The 22,079-nt window shown below is 46.0% G+C and overlaps 1 protein-coding gene and 1 long non-coding RNA gene across 3 annotated transcripts in view; one reads left to right on the plus strand and one right to left on the minus strand.

Annotated features, from left to right (window-relative positions):
• The window catches only part of UHRF2 (ubiquitin like with PHD and ring finger domains 2), a 145,002-nt gene extending 141,776 nt beyond the window's left edge, over positions 1 to 3,226 (minus strand). The window contains exon 1 of one of the 2 annotated variants that reach the window (XM_089779214.1): positions 2,701 to 3,226. In XM_089779214.1, the coding sequence (XP_089635340.1) occupies positions 2,701 to 2,853 (153 nt within the window). In that variant the 5' untranslated portion in view covers positions 2,854 to 3,226. The remainder of the gene's footprint in view (positions 1 to 2,700) is intronic. The other variant, XM_075931614.2, reaches the window with a different exon arrangement.
• A 41-nt stretch (positions 3,227 to 3,267) lies between these two features.
• LOC142829825 (uncharacterized) overlaps positions 3,268 to 22,079 on the plus strand; it is an 80,232-nt gene continuing 61,420 nt past the window's right edge. The window contains exons 1-2 of the long non-coding RNA XR_012904644.2: positions 3,268 to 3,531; positions 12,767 to 12,888. This is a non-coding gene — a long non-coding RNA (uncharacterized LOC142829825). The remainder of the gene's footprint in view (positions 3,532 to 12,766; positions 12,889 to 22,079) is intronic.

Genomic DNA, 22,079 nt, shown 5'->3' on the forward strand with positions numbered 1-22,079 from the left:
TGATTCTCTCACTCTATGGAATAGGGATGTAAAATCCCAGTTAATCAGTTAAATGGTTGCTGCAAGGAAGGGAGAGCAGGCCCCTTCCAATGGGGCTCCCACCCTCAGCCCTGCGCTGGAGTAGCCACTTGCTCCCAGCCCCCACACTCTGCCGCTACCAGCCTCCCTGCCCCCAAGCAGCCTCTGACTGCGGGCTTCCCAGATCTGCTGCTGTGGCAAGCCCCCTGCAGGGCTGGAGCAGCCTCATGCCTGGGACAAGAGAGCTGCTCCAGCCCCCAAAGACTCCCAGTTAACCTTTCACATCCCTACCAGGAACACTAGATACAGTAAAACTTATGAGGAGTCCTGCGGTACCTTAAAGTAGGGATGTTAGCGTACAGTCATGTAAACGATTAACCAATAAGCTTGGCTTTATCAGTTAATCCCAACAACTATGTGCATTCCCCCCCCCCCTTGCTGCCTCTGTATCAAAGGCAGCAAGTAAGGGAGGGCAGGAGCTGGTGCCCGTGCGGAGTGGGCATTTAAGCCAGCTCCCCATAAACACCAGATCCTGTGGAGCAGCACAGAAGGTGAAGGGGGTAGGTGGGATCAGGTACATGTGGGAAGCTGGCTTTCAAGTCCGCTCCCTATATGCATCTACCCCCATGGAGTTGCCTCATCCCCACACTGTTGCCTCTGGATCAGAGGCAGCAGCACAGTTGTGGGAGGGAGGGAGGGAGGGAGGGAGGGAGAGGACAGGACTGGTGGGACGCTGCCTCTGCCCAGGAACAATTCAGACCTCATGTGGACTGGGGCTGCTGTCTCTCTATCAGAGGTTTTTTAACTGGCTCCCACCTACCATCTTGTGCCGCTACCGCTCTATCAGAGGCAGCAGCACAGGGTGGAAGAGGGGCTCCTGGGAGCAGAGCCAGGAGCATACTGGCTGCAAGTCCCACCTCCAGGAACCGTCAAATAATCATGCAACTGCTAAGATATGGTATGGTTACACAATTATTAAATTAAACAATATCTAACGTCCCTACCTTAAAGACCAACAGATGTGGGCATAAACTTTCATGGTTTTTGCCCATGAAAGCTTATACCCAAATACATTTTCAATCTTTAAGGTGCCAAAGATCACCTTGGGTTTTTTTTTTTGCAGATACAATAGCCATCCCTCTGATACTTGTTACAATACAAAGCATGGAATTTAGCCACATGAAGTAGAAAGCTATCAATTTCATGAAAAAGCTGGCATAAATACAGACTGATAGCATCTGATGAAGTGGGTTTTTGCCCAAATAAGTCTGTCTATAAGGAGCCATAGTACTCATTGTTTTTGCACATACAGACTAACCCTCTGATAAAGTGTCAGTAAAACTTTTGGTAAGGATTACCTGTTGGTGATTCATATTAAAATCCCATTCCATAGGACTACTGTTGTTCACACCAATAGATATCTAGTCTGTTAAATTTAAGGTTTAATTTTAGAGAAAAATAACCTGGCGATATTGGTTAGGGCCACACGGAACCCAATGGTAGCCTAAATCACTCTTTCTAGTAGTGATTTCACTCTTTCACCCACACTTACGTGTGCACCTCTGGTGCCATCACAGCCAACCTCTGTTTCCTTTCATCTTCTATGTGCTTCAAGAGTAGTAGAGGAAGAGTTCTGCATGTCTCATTTCCCACTACCATATGTCTAGGAGATGACGACAGCTCTACAGCTAGAGCCACAAACTGGGTGAGGTCCTCTTCAGATACAGCAGTATCTGGCAATGCTCTGGCCACAGCCTAGGTAGCCAACACAACGATTTTAAGCACAGGACGGCCGAATGTTCAAACCAGGGCCAGGCAATGCAAGGGGGAGGGCATCAGTGGTACCTTGTCTGCGGCAGGTCTCCCACTGGCGAAGCTGCAACTGTGGGAAGTTCGGGAGGGGTAGGGAAGAGACAGGCTCGTGTAGACAAGGTGCGCGCACAGGTCGTGCAGGGGCAAGCTACGCGCAGGCTTATACCGTTCTTTGCAAGCGAAAGCCAAGGCGGAGGGAGACTGTTTCTAGGAGCCCCCGCCCCTCCGGGCAGGGTGGCGAGAGCGTACCCCGCCCCACAGGAGACGGGCGAGTTCCTAGGCAGGCCCAACAACTCCGCAAAACCGTTAACCCGCAACGCCAGGCCAGGCCAGGCGGGAGGGAACCACCCAGCCCGGCTCCGGGCAAGCCCCGCGCGCCGGGCAGCGTCGCACCCGCCGTCCCCTCCCCCCGCCACATACACACGTGCGGGGCCCGAAAGCGGCGCTCCGCCCTGGAAACAGCCCCACACACGCAGCCGGGGGAGGCGCCTCCGCTGCAGCCAGCGGGGACACCAAGGGGGAAGCCTCCAGGAGCCGCCGCGTCTCCTCCCATCCCCAGGCGGGAGGAGGGAGGCGGCGGCGGCGGCGGGGGGGCGGGAAACGAGGCTGTCCAGCTGGGAAAGCAAACACAAAGGAGCCGATACCCTCTCCTCCCGGAGACGCCGCCTGGTTGCCTGTTCGGCGGAGCCGGGCTGCTCGGCTTCTCCTGCCTCTCACGTTGCCCTAGGCCCAGCGAGAGCGAATAAAGAAAAGCCGGAGCCGCCGGCTCGCCCGGCCAAGAAGCCCGGAGCGCCGGCCCTGGGCACACAAAGAGCGCGGGGCTGGGAGGCGCTGGCGGGGGGGGCAGGTAAGGGGGCGTTCCCGCCTCACCTGCTTGCCCCGGTAGAAGAGGCGCTGCCGCTCGGGGCTCACGCGGAAGCTCTCCTGGATCTTCTCCCGCAGACACTCGATCTTGGTCAGGCGACTCAGGTCGTCGATGGTCTGGGTCTCGGTGCCGTCTATGGTGCGGACCTGGATCCACATGGTGCGCGGCTGGCGACCGCTCGGAGGCGGAGGAAGGGGCGGGGGGGCTGCCGGTCGCGGCTCCCGCCCACTCTCCGGATGCGTATAGGGTGGGGGGCGTCTCTCCCGCTCCTTTGTTTCGGCTCAGCGGGGCAGGATGGCAAACTCCGCCGAGCAGCCCGAGCCTTCCCGGGCCGTCGGCCTCGCTCACAGGGGCGAGACCAGACGCCCCCCTCCCCGCCCCCGGCGCCCTGAGCGCGCCCGCGGCGACGGATGAGCGGGCGCCCGAGCTCCCGGCTGCAACGCGCCAAGCAGGAGCGCCCTGCGCGACCCGCCGCGGCCAGGTCTAAGGGGCACCGCCGGGAGCCATGTCCGAGCCCCGGGGAGTGTTTACCACCACCGCTGCCGCTCTCACATGGAGGTCACGGCGCCAAGGCTGATATCGCGAGAGTCTCCCGCGCCCCTCCTCCCCCTCCCCGCCTTAAAGAGACCACCTCGACATCATCCGGGAGGCAGCGCGCACCCGCCGCCTGCGCCTCCCGCGGGGCTCCGCCCCCAGCCCCCTTTTCCCGCCCTCGCGCTGACAGGCGGAGGGTTCGCGCGGTGACGAGGCGCAAGGAGCAAGCGGGGGCCGGGCCAGGTCGCCACGGCCCCCAGCACCCTCAGGGCGCAGCTCCGCTTCGTTGCTCCAGGCCGAAGGTAAGAGCGGGGCCTGCCACACCGAGAACAACGGTAGCGCTTGGGCCACGCACCGAGCCACGCCAGGCCCCTGCAGGGCGCCAGGAAACCAGGCCTCAACGTGCTGCCTTGTGAGCCCCCAGCTCCTCCTGGGCCCCATCCTCACAACGTGCGCACCGAGCAAGAGTGACTCACACCCCGTCCACTACTCCGTCGGAACCCAGCACCACAGAAACCTGGGGTTAGCCACGTGTGTGCCCTCAACCCGCACATCCCACAGCAGGCTAGCCACGCCTGTCCCCATAGACCTAGATCTTAAGACCAACCTGCACCCAGCTAATCAAATCTTAGGCCACAAGCTCCAACCAGAAGAATTTAAATAAAGAGCAAGTTGCTCTCCTGTTTCACTGCAAAGCAAAATAAAGAGCTCGGTGCTCCTACTTCATTACATTATCTGGATCACCACGTATCCTGGCCCAAAGCAGATCTGGCATCTGGATTGAAGAGGATCCAGACCCTAGCTACAGGCTTTTGTGACATTATTGCATCTGGAAGCATTGATGTCCATGTGTTATGTAAGGCAGTGGTTCCCAACCTTTTTGATACTAGTGACAAGCAAACCCGTTCACAAACTTTTGGCAGACTGACAGCATTTTATTTGCTTATTCATTATGCAAATGAAATATGGAAATAAACATTGCCCAGCTGCCAAAAGCCCAGCCCTACCCTAGAATCCCCAACCCCTCCACTATCCTCTGCTGCCAGTCACTGACCCTCAAGTCCCCTGCATTCAACACTCCCAGTTCCAGCCTCCCACCCTCAGAGCCTCCCGTGCCAGCCCCTCATGCCAAATGCCTCAGGGCCAGTCTCCCACCCCTTAGTGTCCCTATCACTAGACACCCCCCCCCCCCACCAGCCTCCTGTTTCCAAAGCTCCACTACAACCAGCCTCCCCAGAACCTCCCTCACTGCCAGCCTCCAATATTAGCCATATCCCCAGCGACCCCTCCCCATGCCAGCCCTGCCCCCAGAGCCCTCCCCCACTACTAGCTCAGCCTCCCAGCACTAGACCGGCTCCATCCCCCCTCAGCTAGCCCTGCACTGCTGCCAGCAGCTCTAGGGGCCGGGGCACACCACCAGTCATCTCCCCTCCCACTGCAGCTGTTGGGAGAGGCATGTCCTGCCCCATCTCTCAGCCAACCATTGCCAGGCAGGGGCGGGGTCTCCTCCATGTTTTGAAAGAGCAATTCCCTGTGCAATGGGACAGTATACCCCCACCTCTGCCCAGCATTGGTTAGCTGAGAGGCGGGGCAGGACATGCCTTTGCTAACAGCTGGGATAGGAGCAGTGTACCCCAGCCCCAAGAGCCTCCACAGCCTGGCAGCCAGAGGTCCCTGAGGCTCACTGGAAACCACTGCTGTAGGAATTCAGAGCAGGTTTACCTGTATTCTATGTGAAAATTTGGGAATTGGTGTCAGATAGGGTACAATAGGATTCAGTTGTTAAATATGTATTAATGGCACTGTTACATTGGAATAAAAGCAAACATTCCTGCATTCTAATTCCAGCTGTAACTGAACAAACTGACTGTAGCCTTGACCAAATAATTTATGACTTATTTACAAAAATGCTGAACACACTGGTGCATCTACAGTTGGGGAAAAAATGGGAGCTGCAAGTTCATGTGTGTCCAAAAATCAGCCCCTTACTCTTTTGCCTTCATCTCTAGGTCTCTAAAATTAATACAAAGGGAAGAAGAGGCTTTTGATTATTTAATCCCACTAGAGTAAGTCCAACATTCCATAGATGTTAACATGTTGACCTGAGAACAAGCATGGATTCCAGTAGCATAGATGGTTCAAGCACTAGGCACTTGAGGCTCTGGCTTTCTCTAAGTCCCAATGAACACTAACACACTTCAGGTAACAGAGAAGGAAGCCAGAAGTACTGTAGAAACAGTGTGAATAGGTCTCACAAAGAGACCCAGCCAAGAGTTCTCATTCCAACCATTTAGAAGCAATCTAGTCCAGAAGTCTGAAGCAACAGAGTCCTAGTACAACTCCACACTGCAACGTCATTCTTTTTTTCCCTGCAGAATACAGCCCAGTGTTCTAAAACTGCTGTCTCTCCCTCCTCTGGGTTAGAATGAAAAAAATTCAGACGTTAAATAGGAGGTTGAAACAGCTGGAATGGTGGTAAAAAGGATCATTATTCTGAGGAAAATCTGTGTGAAGATGTCAGGATCAGTCTGATCACAAGATCTAATGCCAGAGGTTCTATTTGCTTGGAGACCATGTTTTGGGGATCCTTTGGTTTGTCAGGCCTTTTGGGGAAAGAGGATCAGTTAATATAAGAGTTGTTGGATGTGAGGATGAGATCTCTGACGGCTGGTCAGAGACAACGGATTGAGCTGTTGTGTAGAATATGGCTTGATGAGTTTAATATGACATAGGATGGATTAGATACCAGAAGAGAAACCACTGGAAGAGAAAGATAAAGCATCTACATGTTTTGTGGGGCTAGTGGGTTCTCATAGCAACTAGTTTCTACTGATGAAGGAGAAAAATTGGCTGAAGAGTACAGGATATATTGGGGACTGGGCAAGAGTTGCACTGGGAAGATATACATTAGAGAGAATGGATTGGAGCAGAAACTTTGGACATGGAGATAAGATACGGTGGAGATGGTGACAAACTGTCACCAGATTGATTCATTGATTCAACTGGGAAACAAGAGGGTATGAGCAATTAAAAGTGGATGAAGTAGTGGGGGGGGGGGGGGAAGAGAGAGAATGAGAAAGTCTAGGTGAAAGAAACAGATCCAGGGAGAAAAGAAAAGAAAAATGTTAAGTGAAGAAAAAGAATATAACCAAGGAATATGCAATGCTTTTGAAATTTGTTAAGTAATGAAAATAAAGTTATCTAGTAAAATATAGAAAAATGAAGCATTTGTGCTTATGGTAACTTTGTGGGAAAGTGCTGGGATTGGAAAATGTGACTGTGGATGGAAGGTGGGTATTATCTACTAAGGAAAATAGAGGCTGGTTGTGAACCCGAGAGGTAGAGAGGAGGGGTACTTCATGGACTGCCTGTCCTGCAAACAGGCAAGTCCTATTGGTTGGAAACCGGCCATTGGGAGCTGCAAGATGGGGGTGAGGGCAGAGGGCAAAGTCTTTTCCTCCTTTCTCCCTGGGCTTGCAATGCTCACGGAAGAACATGGTTCCTGCAGCCAGGTGCTCTGACCAGCATGCTGGGGAAGGGTAGCCAGAGAGTCTGGCTGAAGGTCACCACTGAGTGAGGGGCCAGATCCAATCCATGGGGCATATTTTGCCTGCCTCTGGGTTAGTGTGATTGGACCACCCTATGCTTTATGTTATGAAATGGACTTATGGACACAAATATGCATAACTCGAAGATACTACGGAAAAATTGCCTCCTGTTACCTATCAGTCTAAAGGTCGTAATCCTCTGGGTCTGTATATCTTATTTTGATGTATGTATCATTCTTGTGTAAAGTTAGATATATGAAATATTGAATGGTTTATGTTTTTTAAATGTGCAAATGAAAGCCCTCAAGGGCATTTCCAGTGCTGGGAAGCCTCAGTGTCTGGGCAATCATATGCAAATAGACCCTTTTGTCCTTTAAGTCTTAGCAGTGGTTAGTCTTAAGAAGTCATGTGCTCTCCCTAACTGGTAGGGGCTTGCCAGGCCATATAAAAGCGGAATCTATAAAACATTGGGAAGCTTAGCAAAGTTTGGGAGTGGCATGCCAGCCAAAGACAAGACTGTAGGGAGGAGATTTCCCTAGGTTTGAAGGCTTGTCTGGAAAAAGAATAGTTTTAAGGTGAGTTTAAGGTGAGTTTGTACTGAGGTTTTAGTGTAGAATTAGCTAAGCATTTTCTGTTATTTAAAATTTGTAATCAACTTAGCTCTGCCTGTTTTCACTTACAACCTCTTAAATCCTACTGCTTCTACTTAATCAAATTACTTTTATTTACTATCAAGGCCACTGTAAATAATTACTACCTGGGGGAGCAATCAGTGTGTACATCCTCCTTTCATCGTTAAGGGGGGCTTACCTAAATAATTCATTTGGGGTTCTGATCCTATTTGGGGAGCGGTATCCCAGGAAGCTGGGCCCAATACTGCATTTAAACCTGAAGAGTTTCAATGTCTGTTCTGCTCCTGAGGGGGGCAGTGATCTCAGCTGTGTCTTGGCTGGGGAAGACCAGGAAGCTGGCCCAGTTGGACAGGGTAGCGAGAAGCCAGAGAGAGCAGGAAGGCAAGTGGCAGTGGCCTTGTCAGCTCCCCGGGAAGCAACCCCAAGGGATCTTCTGTAACCTCACTCCATCACAGTTAGAGAGAGAGAGATGGAGAAAACGTACAGACTCATGGGAGCCAAGAGAAGAAGCCATAGGTGAGTCCTGGAAACACGAGTGGAGAGATAGGATGGAGACATAATAAGACACAAGGGAATGGAGAACAGAAACAAACAGCAAAAGGAGAAAAATGAGAGCTGTTGAGGTAAAACCATGGTAGAAAACTCCAGCCCTGCTGCCAGACCTCCCTCTTCCTGGGCTCCGTGGGTCCAGGAACATCCATGGTCCATGCCAGACCACTGATATTGCCCAACCAGGGAGTCCCAGTTAAGAGAGGTACAACCTGTACTTGGATGTTACTTACATACAGCTGTTTCTTGCATCATGTAAAGAGAACTCTGGTAGAGATCTTAGTTGACAGTCAATGGATGCTGTGATGGTTCCATATTTTTAAATGAACCTGTGGTAGAAGAAAAGTCACCATCACATGTATCCGGTTACAGCTGTGTGTGCGCGCGCATGTATATATAATGGATATAGGTGGAATAATATCCTTTTCCTCTCCGACAAGAAGGACTGAAATGTTGGAGCTAGTTGATTTCATGCAATTTAGAATGACAGTCCGAGTGAGAAAAGTTTTTCTTAAACAAATGCACAAGGAATAGAGATATGAGTGCTTGTTTGGAGTTACAAAGTCGTGAAGAAAAGCTACATACAATGAGAGACAGTCTGTCTTGAAAAGCTTCCAGTCTATATGCTAGGGATGTGAAAGTGTAACTGTGTAAAGGGTTAACAGATGAACCTGGGCTCATTGGTTAATCTTCACAGTTACACACAGGCTCCCTGTACGTGAGGGGAGCACACCGGCTCCTAGGGAGCTGACTGCCTCCCTGTGTATAACCACTGAAATTTTCAACGATTACACGATTTCTTAATTACACTCATTTTAATATCCCTACTGGGTTCAAGATTCTACCACCCTTATTTGGGTTAAAATCAAACAGACTACCAAGGAGTAAGATGCTACTGACTGAGAGTAAGGCGAGTCCCAGACTGAAAGGGTTGTCTACACTTACAGTGTTGCATAGCCCAGCTCTATCAGCCACCTCTACCACTGTTTCTCAGGGTACATCTAAACTACATCCCTTTTTCAATAAAGGGTTACAAGATCTTTCTAATTGGGCATTTGTCTTGACCGCGTTTGTTTTTTTTATCCAAAAAGCCGCTTTTCATTATGTAAATGAAGTACGGGAAAAGGGATGTAGTTTAGATGTACCCTCAAAGTGGTCCCTGGATCCACACTGAGAAAGCTGCTATCGGGTCTCGCTCCCGTTTGTTTACTTACCTGCTCTACAGTCACAGAGCCTCGCAGCTCCCATTGTCTGCAGCCAAGGGATACTGCTTCCCACTGCTCCCCTTGGCTGCATACAGCAAATCCCAGCCAATGGAAGCTGCGAAGCTCCATGACTACAGAACCAGTAAGTAAACACACCAGAGTAGCCCAGTAGCAGCTTTCCCAGAGTGGATCCAGGGACCACTTTAAGAATCACTGACCTATACTTGCAGGAAAGCTTTTCCTGTCCATGTAGGTACTCCATCTCCAGAGGTGATAGCTAGGTTAATGAGAGAAGCCCTTTCTGCACTGGAGGTTAGACTGATATAACTGTCAGTCTGAGTGATGTAGTTATGCCAACATAAGTTGGTAGTATAGACAAAGCTTAGGACACTATGCCGTAGTTATAAAAGACAATGTACAAAGATAGGGAGATATAAAATAAGAGCACTATCCATTTAATAAACTTACAACTAAGTTTGAAAGTTGAGTCAGTTTGCCAAACTATTTCATTAGAGTTACTCTTGGTTAAATTAATTCTTAATGTATTTTTCATGTCTTGAAAAAAATCACTTTAATTGTAAAGCGAATAAGGATGTCAACTTAAAAATTGACTAATACACAAGAAATTGCTATTTTCTGAGCTATGTTTTTTAAAACCCATTTTCTTCATTTTCAGAGGTCTCTGGCAATACTCACTACTATGAAGGTATCAATAAAAAAATTACAGAAATAAGCAAACCTATTTGTACTATAATAAAATCTTGAATAGGCTTCTGAGTTATTTAGCATTCAGATACATTCCATGTCCCCAATCCTGCAGCATATACACTTGAAAGAAAATAGAGTACCTCACAAGATTTTATTTACGGATGAAATGTCACATAGATCTTTTATGACTCCCTTATATTAAGAGGCCTAACTTGAGTGAAATCATTGTGTTGATTATAGTAATTATAGTATAAATAAATGGTTTCTGTATATGATAAAAACAGCTTATTATAAAGATCTGTTATTGACTACTTAAGAAATAGATGATGTAACATTATATGTAGGGGTCGAGTCATTAAGAGTCAGCTCCTTTGCCCTGCTTAAACTACACAAGTTGGAAAATCAGCAGTATGGTTGCTGAAAAAGGTCATTTTTCTCATCAGTAGTTATAGGAGGGTATGTTTGAAGGATGTTAAGTAACCGTTATTTTACTAGTCAGGTAGTCGATAGACTTTCCATCAACTACTCCATAAGCACTTCTGCATGCTGTGGATCAGCTGTATGGAGCTTCCCCTTTGAACAACGCCTCCACATTTCAAAGGGACAGCTGAGTCCAGCTCAACTGTGCGGCTTTGAAATGCCCTCTTCTCTCCTCTCCCCTCCTGCCCCCCTCCCTGCCGCCTCTAATAGAAGCAGCAGGGGGAGAGGCATCAACTAGTCTCATGGTATAGACTGACTATACCATAAGCATTTGCTTATCCAATAGTCGACTAGTCCTTAATGTAGATACATCTCAATCTCTGTAAATCATTTTCTCATTGAAATTTTTATTTTAACTTTGTATCAAGTCCTTTTAGCATTGTAAGGAGTTTTTAGCTTTGTTGCATTAAGTCCTTTTATATAGCAACTTTGTATACTTTCATATAGAACATAGAAACTTTGTTTTAAGTTTTTTACATAGAAACATATCTTGTAGAATTTGTACCCCCTTTTGTTTAATTCATTGTCCTGTTGAGTGAATGGATAAGGCATGAAAGAAAAGCACCTCTGGGCACTTGCAAAGGTTGAAGAGGGGTGAAAGCCAGATCCAAGAACAATCAGAAGAACAATAGGACCTGTGAATTGGGCTCCTTGAAAGACAACTAGACATATTGACACCTTGGCAGTCAGCAACAAGTGCCTGCTTTTGGAAGCACCCTCTTTGAAGGAGAATGTGGCTGCATTGGAGACACCACCCAAAAGAAGGTGCCACAGATGTCTAACTACATATGCATATGAGGACTCTCACAGATGATACATATGCATGGGATGACTAACTGATGGAGATCTGCAGGAGAGGGAAGACACTCTTAAGTCTAAGGCATCTTGTAGAGGGACCCTGGATTTTCATCTTGTCAACATGGGAGTACCAATCCAGATCCACAAAAGCCCGGCTGGACCCCTAACTCACCTGGCCATTTGAGGTTCCTAAACTCTGGAAAGAATATAGTAGAGAGGGCCAAGGGAGAAACACTCTCCACAATAGTATTACCCCTCTGATACTTGACACAATAGTATTGTTATCCTCCAGATCTACAGGGATTTCCCTGTGAAATATTGTACTGTCTTCATAATATTGAGAACTATGCTCTTATAATTTTGTCCTGCAGGAGGAGGAAGTTGATCCAAGGAATAGCACAGAGGCACTGGGCTTCTGTGGAAACACATTTGACCACGGCAGATGTCCTGATTTCTTCACAGCTTCTCTTACATTTTCCCCACCATTACAATAGAATGATTGTGCATTTCTCTCGTCTTGGTCATGATTTGGCCATAAGATACATAGTTAGCATAGAGCTCAGTTGGATAAAATTAAGGATATTATCTTGTTTCCCAGATGTGGCTGTATTTGGCTGAAAGTTAAAGTGAAGTTCAGTATGTAGTTTGTAATTCTATAACCGTTATTTTGCAAACCAATCAACATAACTAAATAGTAAGACTAATTACTAAACACAGCTCTACTGAGATTAAACAGAGCTATCACGTGGTAAAATATTAGCATATTATTTCTTCCCATTGAGCTACTAAATATATGTGGGGTGTAGATGCAACATGAGTGTTCAATTTAAAGGAGACTTTCCTTTAAAATATATATTTTTATACCATTCTAAATGTGTGGTGTTCCCTCAAAATTTTTGTTCAACTACTGCACTTCCTCCTTCAAAAACAGAACTGATAGGTAATGGGCCTGGAAGGAACCTTCACCGTTGCCATGGCAGTATTCCACTGCTGACTAAATCATTCCAACAATTTTATACCTTATTTTGAAGTGTTTGTTACTGGAAGAAGTTCATGTGAAGTTAATAAGTGTTGTTAAATCCTCCATTGGTTTCTTGGAACTTTTCCAATGACTCCTAAATTAGTTTGTATGTGATATAAATCTTCTAATAGTTTCAACTGAGAATCAGTATTGTGTCTGAATCAAGATAGGATAGAAAAGCTAATTTAAAATCAGTGGAGCATTGCTAAAGCATCCATCTTGACTTAGGATTTGATAAAAATACTCCTTGCAAACCAATGAAGCAATCCTACTGAATCTCCATAACTAGCAAATCTATAGGCCATCTCCTTTAATTTAAACCATTTTACTCCTGGGGTAAAAGAAATAACATCCAATTTCATTAGTTATTGGGCATGCGTAATAACTACCTGTAATGCTGCCTGAACTGGCTCAGAATTGTGACTGTCAACCTCAGGACTAAGAAAAGAAATGATAGAGTTATTACAAAATTATATCAGGCAAGTTTACACACAAATGAATTACACCATATGGTTCCAACAGATGACAGAGCTGTAATAATCTGTCATCTCTGAGGCTGACTCTGACTTATGGCTACCTCTTCTTCTCTTTTGTAGGTCTGGCCTTATAAGAATCCAAACAGCAAAGAAATGAAGAAAAAAAATCCAGTGTTTTGTTTACTTCTTCCAGAATTCAGGCTGATGGGATGAGCCCTTTTGCACATAGTCTCTTCACAGAAGTAAGAGGCAATTAACAAAGTATTTGTATTGTGATGTCCCACAATGGCCCATTTAGTTTTGATAGACCATCTTGAAAGGCAGGAGACATCCCTCCTCACTGAGTTCAGTTTCAGTGAAAACATTTTTTTAAAGTTACAAAGCAAAAACTTAAGTAGTGCCTGATAACGTGTTAAAGAAATTGTAATTGAGAGTAATGCATGGAGCAATTACAAGCTTTTCATAAAGTTGCAGCATATTATTATATGTTCAGTACCATCTTAACAGTTCTAACAAACAAAACAGAACAATAAATTTGCAATGCTCAGCTGAGGCCTAAAGCTTTAGGAGGAGATGGCACCTCTTCTGCCAATATCACACTTTCTTTTGAGCCTCAGTTTTTCAGTTGTTTTAAAGTATTATTCCAAGCCTCTAGTTTAAATTGGAGTCCTAGAGCCTGCAAAGTTCTATAGAGCAGCTCATTAAATAGATTTTAGAAACAGAAGTGAGAATAAAAACAACCTGGGACTTAGTTCAGCTCCCATTAAAATCAGTGGAAAGACTTCTGTTAATATCAACAGGTCCTTGCTGAAGTTTTTGTTTGTTTGTTTTTTAAATATTGAAAACACATTTTTCTCCTGAAACAACGTGGTAAATTTAAGTTCAGTAAGAACCTTTATTGCAAAATAATAAACCCTCAAAATAGATTCATGATAGAAACTGTAATGTTACTATAACTATCTGGGTAATACTAACATCCAGATCCAGTCTTACCTGTTTCTGCAGGACGTAAAAACTGCCTTAGGGTGGGCTGAGCTCTATTTGTTCCAATCCCCTTTTCCTCTTCTTACCAAGAGTTTTCCCTGCACTCACTCCCAGTGAGGAAAAGGAAAAACATCTATGCTCTGACACAGCCCAATGCAATGCCATTTCATTGCTGTCCTTGTCGCTCACATTGTCATATGCATCTGAGTCTTCGTTCTCTGCTTTTAAGTGCATAAGTGGCTCTGCCACATCGTGTTATATCCTAAGCACATTTAACACAACATGGGAGAGAAATCTGGGAGCCATGATTTCTCTGCATTCAAGTGGAGTGGAATAAGATGGAAGCCCCAAGAGGGCTGGGAAGCAAAGAGGTAGTGGTAGGCATTTTGGGAATGTGAAAAAATGTCCCATCAGCCATGTTGCGCATTCCCACAGCGCTCAGAGACTGGAAGTGAGCCTAGGCACTGTGGGGTGCATATCCACAGTGATTTGCTCTTTCTGTAGACAGGGGAGCTAACAATCTGGCCATGATGTGGTAACAAAGGGTAGTAGAAAAAACAGGTTTGTTGAGTTTTCAGTTTTGGCAACTTTTGCATGTCAATAGCACTTTCATTGCTAAACATTTCCAGTGTAGCTATAGCCTGAAAGACCAAGATAACTGGTAAGTGGTTCTGAAGGGAAGGGTCCATTGTGATTTGGACCTGAAGCAAAAATCAGCCAGCCAGCCACTCAAAATAAAGAATAGTGATAGAAATGTAGCCGTGTTAGTCTGGGGTAGTTGAAGCAAAATGCAGGACAATGTAGCACTTTAAAGACTAACAAGATGGTTTATTAGATGATGAGCTTTCGTGGGCCAGACCCACTTCCTCAGATCAAATAGTGGAAGAAAGTAGTCACAACCATATATACCAAAGGATACCATTAAAAAAAAAATGAACAAATATGAAAAGGACAAATCACATTGCAGAACAGGAGGGGGATGCGGGGGGGGGGGGGGCAAAGGAAGGAAGGTAAGTGTCTGTGAATTGATGATATTAGAGGTAGGGAGAGTGGGATGTTTGTGAGTTAATGGTATTAGAGGTGATAATTGGGGAAACTATCTTGGTAATGGGTGAGATAGTTCAAATGTTTGTTAAGTCCTTGTTGGAAAGTGTCGAATTTTAACATGAATGACAGTTCAGAGGATTCCCTTTCAAGTGCAGATGGTATTATTGGGGAGGTTATCGATGATGCCACCATGGATGTAGAAGCTCTATATACCAACATGCCACATGAAGACGGATTACAAGCAATTAGAAACACTATCCCAGAGGACACTACTGCCAACCTGATAGCAGACCTATGTAACTTTGTTCTCACCCACAATTATTTCCAGTTTGAGAACAACTTATACCTCCAGATCAGCGGCACAGCCATGGGTACACGCATGGCCCCACAGTATGCTAACACCTTTATGGCTGACCTAGAATAACGTTTCCTCATCTCCCGTCCCCTTTCACCCCTCCTCTACCTACAGTACATCGATGACATCTTTATGATCTGGAAACACTGGAGATATTCCACAGAGATTTCAACAACCTACACCCCACCATCAACCTCAGCCTGGACCATTCTACACGAGAGATCCACTTCCTGGACACCACCGTACAAATCAACAATGGAAAATTAGACACCACTCTCTACAGAAAACCCACCGACTCATACAGTTACCTACATGCATCCAGCTCCCATCCAGAACACACCACACGATCCATCGTCTATAGCCAAGCCCTTCGATACAACCGCATCTGCTCTAACCCCACTGACAGAGACCAGAAGCTTCAGGATCTCTACCAAGCATTTATAAATCTCAACTACCCACCCAGAGAAATAAAAAAGCAAATTGAAAGAGCCAGACGAATACCTAGAAACCATCTACTTCAAGACAGACCAAGAAAACCAACAATAGAACACCACTTGTCATCACCTACAACCCCCAACTTAAACCTGTCCAACACATTATCAATAAACTACAGCCTATATTGGAACAGGATACCATACTCAAAGAGGCTCTGGGAGACAGACCCATAATCTCCTATAGACAACCACCTAACCTCAAGATGATTCTTACCAACCACCACAGGACATACCACACTAATACCAACCCTGGTACCTTCCCTTGCAACAAACCCCGTTGCCAGCTTTGTCCACATATTCATTCTGCTGATACCATTATTGGACCTAACCAAGTGAGTTATAAGATCAAGAACATGCGCATCCAGAAAAATAATCTATGCTATCATGTGCCGAAAGTGTCCGTCTGCTATGTACATTGGACAAACATCTCAGACACTTCGCCAAAGGATTAATGCCCACAAAACAGATATCAGACAAGATCACAAAGAGAAAACAGTTTCTTGCCATTTTAACCAGAAAGGACACTCTCTAAATGACTTAGCCACCTGCATTCTGCTACAAAGACCTTTTACATCTGCACTTGAAAGGGAATCCTCTGAACTGTCATTCATGTTAAAATTCGACACTTGCCAACAAGGACTTAAACATTTGAACTATCTCACCCATTACCAAGATAGTTTCCCCAATTATCACCTCTAATACCATTAACTCACAAACATCCCACTCTCCCTACCTCTAATATCATCAATTCACAGACACTTACCTTCCTTCCTTCGCCCCCCCCCCCCCGCATCCCCCTCCTGTTCTGCAATGTGATTTGTCCTTTTCATATTTGTTCTTTTTTTTTAAATGGTATCCTTTGGTATATATGGTTGTGACTACTTTCTTCCACTATTTGATCTGAGGAAGTGGGTCTGGCCCACGAAAGATCATCTAATAAACCATCTTGTTAGTCTTTAAAGTGCTACATTGTCCTGCATTTTACTCAAAATAAAGATACTAGAACTGTGCATCAGTATCTCTTAAGTCCAAGGATCAGTGTGTTCAGCTGTTAGCTTGTTGGGGTTTTGTTGATTTAGATTCTGAGACGATTTGCATACATCTCTGGGCTTAATGTAAATGCATGCATAAAATCCATACTAGTGCTGTTAGATCTCTCAGCAGTCTTCAGTATCTTTGGAGTTATTAATTCACTTGTAGGCTGCGGTAATGGATGGTAACAGGTTCTGGGCTGGTAATATATAGAGGTTGTTCATCTTAATTTGGAGCACCATTATTTGGAGTTCCTGCAGAGCTCTCTCATGGCTTTTCTCCTGTTCAAGGTGTAACTGAACTTGTTAGGAGAAATAGTTTAAATCGGGGTGGGGAATCTTTTTGGGCTGGGGACCACAGACCCAGAGAGAAATCTGTCTGGGACCCCACAAAATGAGAAGCCAAAAAAACGAAGTCACTCATTTGGCCCCCAATTGAGTGCAGGGGGAAAAAAAAAAAAAAAAAAAAAAAAAAAAAAAAAGAGTTCCCTCATTCCCCTTGAACTCCAGCTCCAGAAGGGTGTGCTGAAGCTCAGGGCTTACCCCCAGGGGCTCAGGACTAGTACATTTTGTGGGGTTAAAACAAGGAGTTCAGTGTGCAGGGAGGGGCTGCTGAGAAGAGAACTGGGGTGGGGTTGCAGGGTCTGGGCGGGAGGTGGGGTACAGGAGTGGAATGAGGGTGTGGGTCTGGTTGGATTGTAGGGTTCAGGAGCAGGCTGAGGGTCTGAGCAGGAGCTGAGGAGCAGTAGTAAGGTGGAGGTGTAAGGTCTGGGATAGTGGGGAGGAATAGGGGGGCATGAGGGTAGGGTGCAAGAGCAGGCTGGTGGTGCTTACCTGGCATAGTTCCCAAGGGGCACAAGTGGCTCCACACCACCTTGCACTTTCAGCCCTCCCCCAACTGCACCTATTGGCTGCAGTTCCCAGCCAGTGGGGGCAATGGGGGTAGAGCTTGCAAGTGAGTACAGGGACAGAGCTTCCTCGCTGTATCAAGCTGCTTCCTCATGCCTGCCATGTAGCACTTGAGGGCCAGAACCAGGTGAGCTTGCGGGCTGCAGCCAGGCAAGCCGTGGGCTGTAAGTTCCCCATCCCTGGTTTAAAGATATGGGCTGGAGTATTTTCAATGGGCCTCTCTCCTGTTCCAGCTAGTCCTGTTGATCTAGCACAGTGTTTCCCAACCAGGGAATAAATAACGCTGGGCAGGGCCTGGAGCCTCTGTCACGCCCTTCACCTCCCACCCTGGCGCTTGGCTGACTTCTGCACCACTCAGCCAGGCCACCATGCGGGAGCAAGCAGCCATTTGGGCTCTGCGAGTGAGAGGCAGGAGGAGGAGGAGGAGAAGAGAAAGAGAAGAAAAAGAGAGAGTGAGGCAGGAGGAAGAGAAGAGAAGGAGAGAGAGAAAAAATGCTCCATTTTTTTTTTTTTACACACACACACACACACACACACACACACACACACACACAGAGTAAGCTGACATATATAATATATAAAAATGAAACCGCTCTTTACAAATAAATTTTCTTGAAAATTTTTTTAGCAGTAATTGAATTGCGCTCCCCGCTGTCAACTTTTTCTGGACATGCAAACGTTTTCATAGGTAGGGGTTCCTTGGGATATGAAAAATTATTTTATGGGTTCCTCCATGGGAAAAAGGTTGGGAATCACTAATCTAGCCGTGTCCAAGAGAGACTGAGGCGTGTATGTGAGGTAGCTGACTGAAGCTTAGTCCAAATAGCACTGACATAATGCTAGTAAGTAGGGTCCCTTGTAGAAACCAGGCTTTAGGAATCTGCTAGAAATAGACATTCCCAATGGCTGGATCATTTTTTTCAAAGAATTGAAAGGACAGAAATCAAGAATACCATGGCCCAAAATCATTGTCTTTTCATGGTCAGAAATCTCAGAAAACGAGTGTACAATAGAACTGCAAGCCCATCCACAACTAATTTGTCTCTTGTGTGCATAGTTATTCACTTTTCCTTGCACTGATCATGATGAAAAAGATGAACACTAAAAAAGGACTGAATCCACACAAGTAATGTAACTACTACTAATAAATAATAACTTGAGAGCATTCACATTGATTTCAGCTGAAGAACTTGCAAAAGTAAAATTATTTGTGTTTCCAGGATCAGGCCCAACAAGAGACACTGATTGTCTAAATAAGGTCAAATTTAGATTAAGGGCAGAGAGGTGTTATGATGGGTGATTCCACAAAGTCTCCTTAGGTTTTTCCCCTAGTGTGCTGATCATGTCACTGATGCCCACCTTCTTGCCCTCTGGGACTCCCCACCACTCTGTCCTGCTGAGCCAGATCCTCTGGTCTCCTCAAGACGAGCTGCAGAGTTGAGATTACTGGCCCCCACAGAGCAGCACAGACACCGAATCAGTTCAAAGCTGGGAGGGTTCAGCTAGAAGGGGTCAGCACCCAAGAAACCAATCCCCACATCGGACCGAAAGCCCAAATAAACCTGTCTGAAAGCTGATAAGATGAAATAGAGATATGCTTCCACCCCACTCTCCCAGGTAAAGTTATTTACACTGGGCTTGATAATAAACAAAAGTGTTTTATTACATGCAAATTCTTATCCTACCCAGCTGTTCTTATTTCAGGTAAAAGCTTCACATCAGAGTTGATCTTTACTCTCACTTGGGTCTCCAGCATATTTAGAGTTATTTGTATTCCTTTAGGGTGGGCCAGGTAGGTTAAAAAGCCAGCTGAAGACAAAAGGTTGATTGCTTCCCATTGCTTAAATAGACTTTCCCCCACAGCAGGAACCTTTTGTTCCACTCCCTATCCCCATGGAAAAGTAGCAAGATCACCTCTTTCTAGGACCAACCACAGTTTGGGTTTATGGGACAAACATGGTTTAAGTGTGGAACTGGTTGCAGGAAGTATTGCCTTTCTCTGAACTAGCAGGTATAATTCCACTGTAGAATTATTATTTATATTATCTTCTCAGTCACTGGAACATAATAATCTCTTATGTGACAAGCCACCTCATTTTTAAAACAATTCTTTAAAAAAAATAGAAAAATCAAAATTCAAGTACACCACCTTTTGTAAAACATGGTGGGGATGGGGAGCAAGTGTTATGGTAGGGAGAAGCTTTGTAAATACACAGAAGTACTTATCTTAAGTTTCAGGAAAACAAAAAGGGCATTTCCCAAAAAATCCACATTAACACATCTGGATGGTTGGATTTTAACTATATCCGCCAAACAATTCTGTTCCTCTCCCTTTTTTCCTCCTAATCTGTTTTTTTATTTAGGAACTAAAAAATTCTCTTGTTTCTTTCTGAACATATTTGGCTTAATTTAGGTCTGACCTACATCATTTGCAACCTCTGTGGACATGCTTAGGATGTAAGTCAACTTGGGTCCAATTCTAACAATTAGGTGTTTTGGTTGCGTAAGAGCTTCAGAGCTGGACCCTTTAGATACACCTGCATGGCAGCAGAAATCTGCAGAAAAAGCCCCAGGTCTACAGACTTGAGCTCGTCCTGGCACTAAAAATAGCAGTGTAGATGTTCAGGTTGTGAAATCCACCCCATCACTAGGCTTCAGTACCTAAGTCTTAAGGTCTACACCGCTCTTTTTAATGCCATAGTATCAACCCTTAAAGTGCATATCTGTCAACCGTATCTGAAACCGATTTCTGCTTGCCATGTAGATGTTGCCTTAGGGCTTGAGCCAAAGCCAATTAAAGTAAATGAAAGGAATCTAAATTATTCAAGTGGGGCTTTGAATCAGGTCTGTATATAATCTGTCTTCAGAACCTTTCTTCGCAGCCTGCCTGCCATACTCTCTCAGGATTTTTTTGTGCTAATTACAAACCAGTCACAAGAAATAAATCTATAAAGTAGGGAATATTTTTCAGAAAGGACCTATAAGCGTCTTTGATAGTTGTAGCCCAAAGTTCAATAGAATCATAGGACTGAAAGGGACCTCAAGAAGTCAGAGTCCAGTCCCCTGCCCTCATGGCAGGACCCACTACTGTCCAGACCAGTGGTCCCCAACCTTTAGAGGCTCCCAGGAGGCCGGGAGGTGGGGCCACTCATGCGCCAGGTGCCCGGGGGGTGGGGCGACTCACGCGCCTGGGGCACGCCAGGAGACGGGGATGCCCTTGCACCTGGCGCCGGCATGTGCCCCAGGGACAGGGCCGAGGCTGCCCAAGTGCCTTGTGCTATGGGCCCGGGGCCGGCACCGCCGCCCGAGCCGCGCGCCTGGGGCCAGCACCAGCACCGCTCGAGCGCCACGCGCCCGAACACCTGCATGTGCCCGGGGCTGGGGCCGCCCAAGCCCTGCACACCCAGCGCCGGTGCGTGCTACGCACCTAGGGCCGGCGCCTCCTGTGCACCACGCACCGGGGCAGGCCAGGTTGTCAGCGGGCACGCACAAATGCGACGGCGGGCGCTATGGCGCCCGCGGGCACCACGTTGGGGACCACTGGTCTAGACCATCCCTGATAGACATGTATCTAACCTCCTCTTAAATATCTCCAGAGATGGTGATTCTACCACCTCCCTAGGCAATTTATTTCAGCATTTAACCATCCTGACAGGAACTTTTTCCTAATATCCAACCTAAACCTCCCTTGCTGCAGTTTAAGGCCATTGTTTCTTGTTCTATCCTCAGAGGCCAGGAAGAACAAGTTTTTTCCCTCCTCCTTGTGACACCCTTTTAGATACCTGAAAACCGCTATATTCTCTTTTCCAAACTAAACAAGCCCAATTCTTTTAGTTTTCCTTCAAAGGTCATGTTCTCTAGACCTTTAATCATTCTTGTCAAGTATCAGAGGGGTAGCCGTGTTAGTCTGAATCTGCAAAAGTGGCGAGGAGTCCTGTGGCAACATCATTCTTGTTGCTCTTCTCTGAACCTTCTCCAATTTCTCCACATCTTTCTTGAAATGTGGCGCCCAGAACTGGACACAATACTCCAACTGAGGCCTAATCAGCACACAGTAGAGCGGAAGAATGACTTCTCGTGTCTTGCTCACAACACACCTGTAAACGCATCCTAGCATCATGTTGGCTTTTTTTGCAACAGCATCACACTTTTGACTCATATTTAGTTTGTGGACCACTAGAACCCCTAGATCCCTTTCTGCCGTACTCCTTCCTAGACAGTCACTTCCCATTCTGTATGTGTGAAGCTGATTGTTCTTCTTAAGTGGAGCACTCTGCATTTGTCCTTATTAAACTGCATCCTGTTTACCTCAGACTATTTTTCCAATTTGTCCAGATCATTTTGAATTATGACCCTATCCTCCAAAGCAGTTGTAACCCCTTCAAGCTTGGTATCATCTGCCAACTTAATAAGTATACTCTTAATGTTGATATCTAAATCATTGATGAAGATATTGAGCAGAACTGGTCCCAAAACAGACCCCTGCAGAACCCCACTTGTTACTGCTTTCTAGCAGGATTGTGAACCATTAATAACACTCTCTGGGAACGGTTATCCAGCCAGTTATGCACCCATCTTATAGTAGCCCCATCTAAGTTGTATTTGCCTAGTTT

This window comes from Pelodiscus sinensis, chromosome 6 (genome assembly GCF_052426305.1).
Source record: "Pelodiscus sinensis isolate ZL-2025 chromosome 6, ASM5242630v1, whole genome shotgun sequence".
In the NCBI taxonomy this organism is placed as follows: Eukaryota; Metazoa; Chordata; order Testudines; family Trionychidae; genus Pelodiscus; species Pelodiscus sinensis.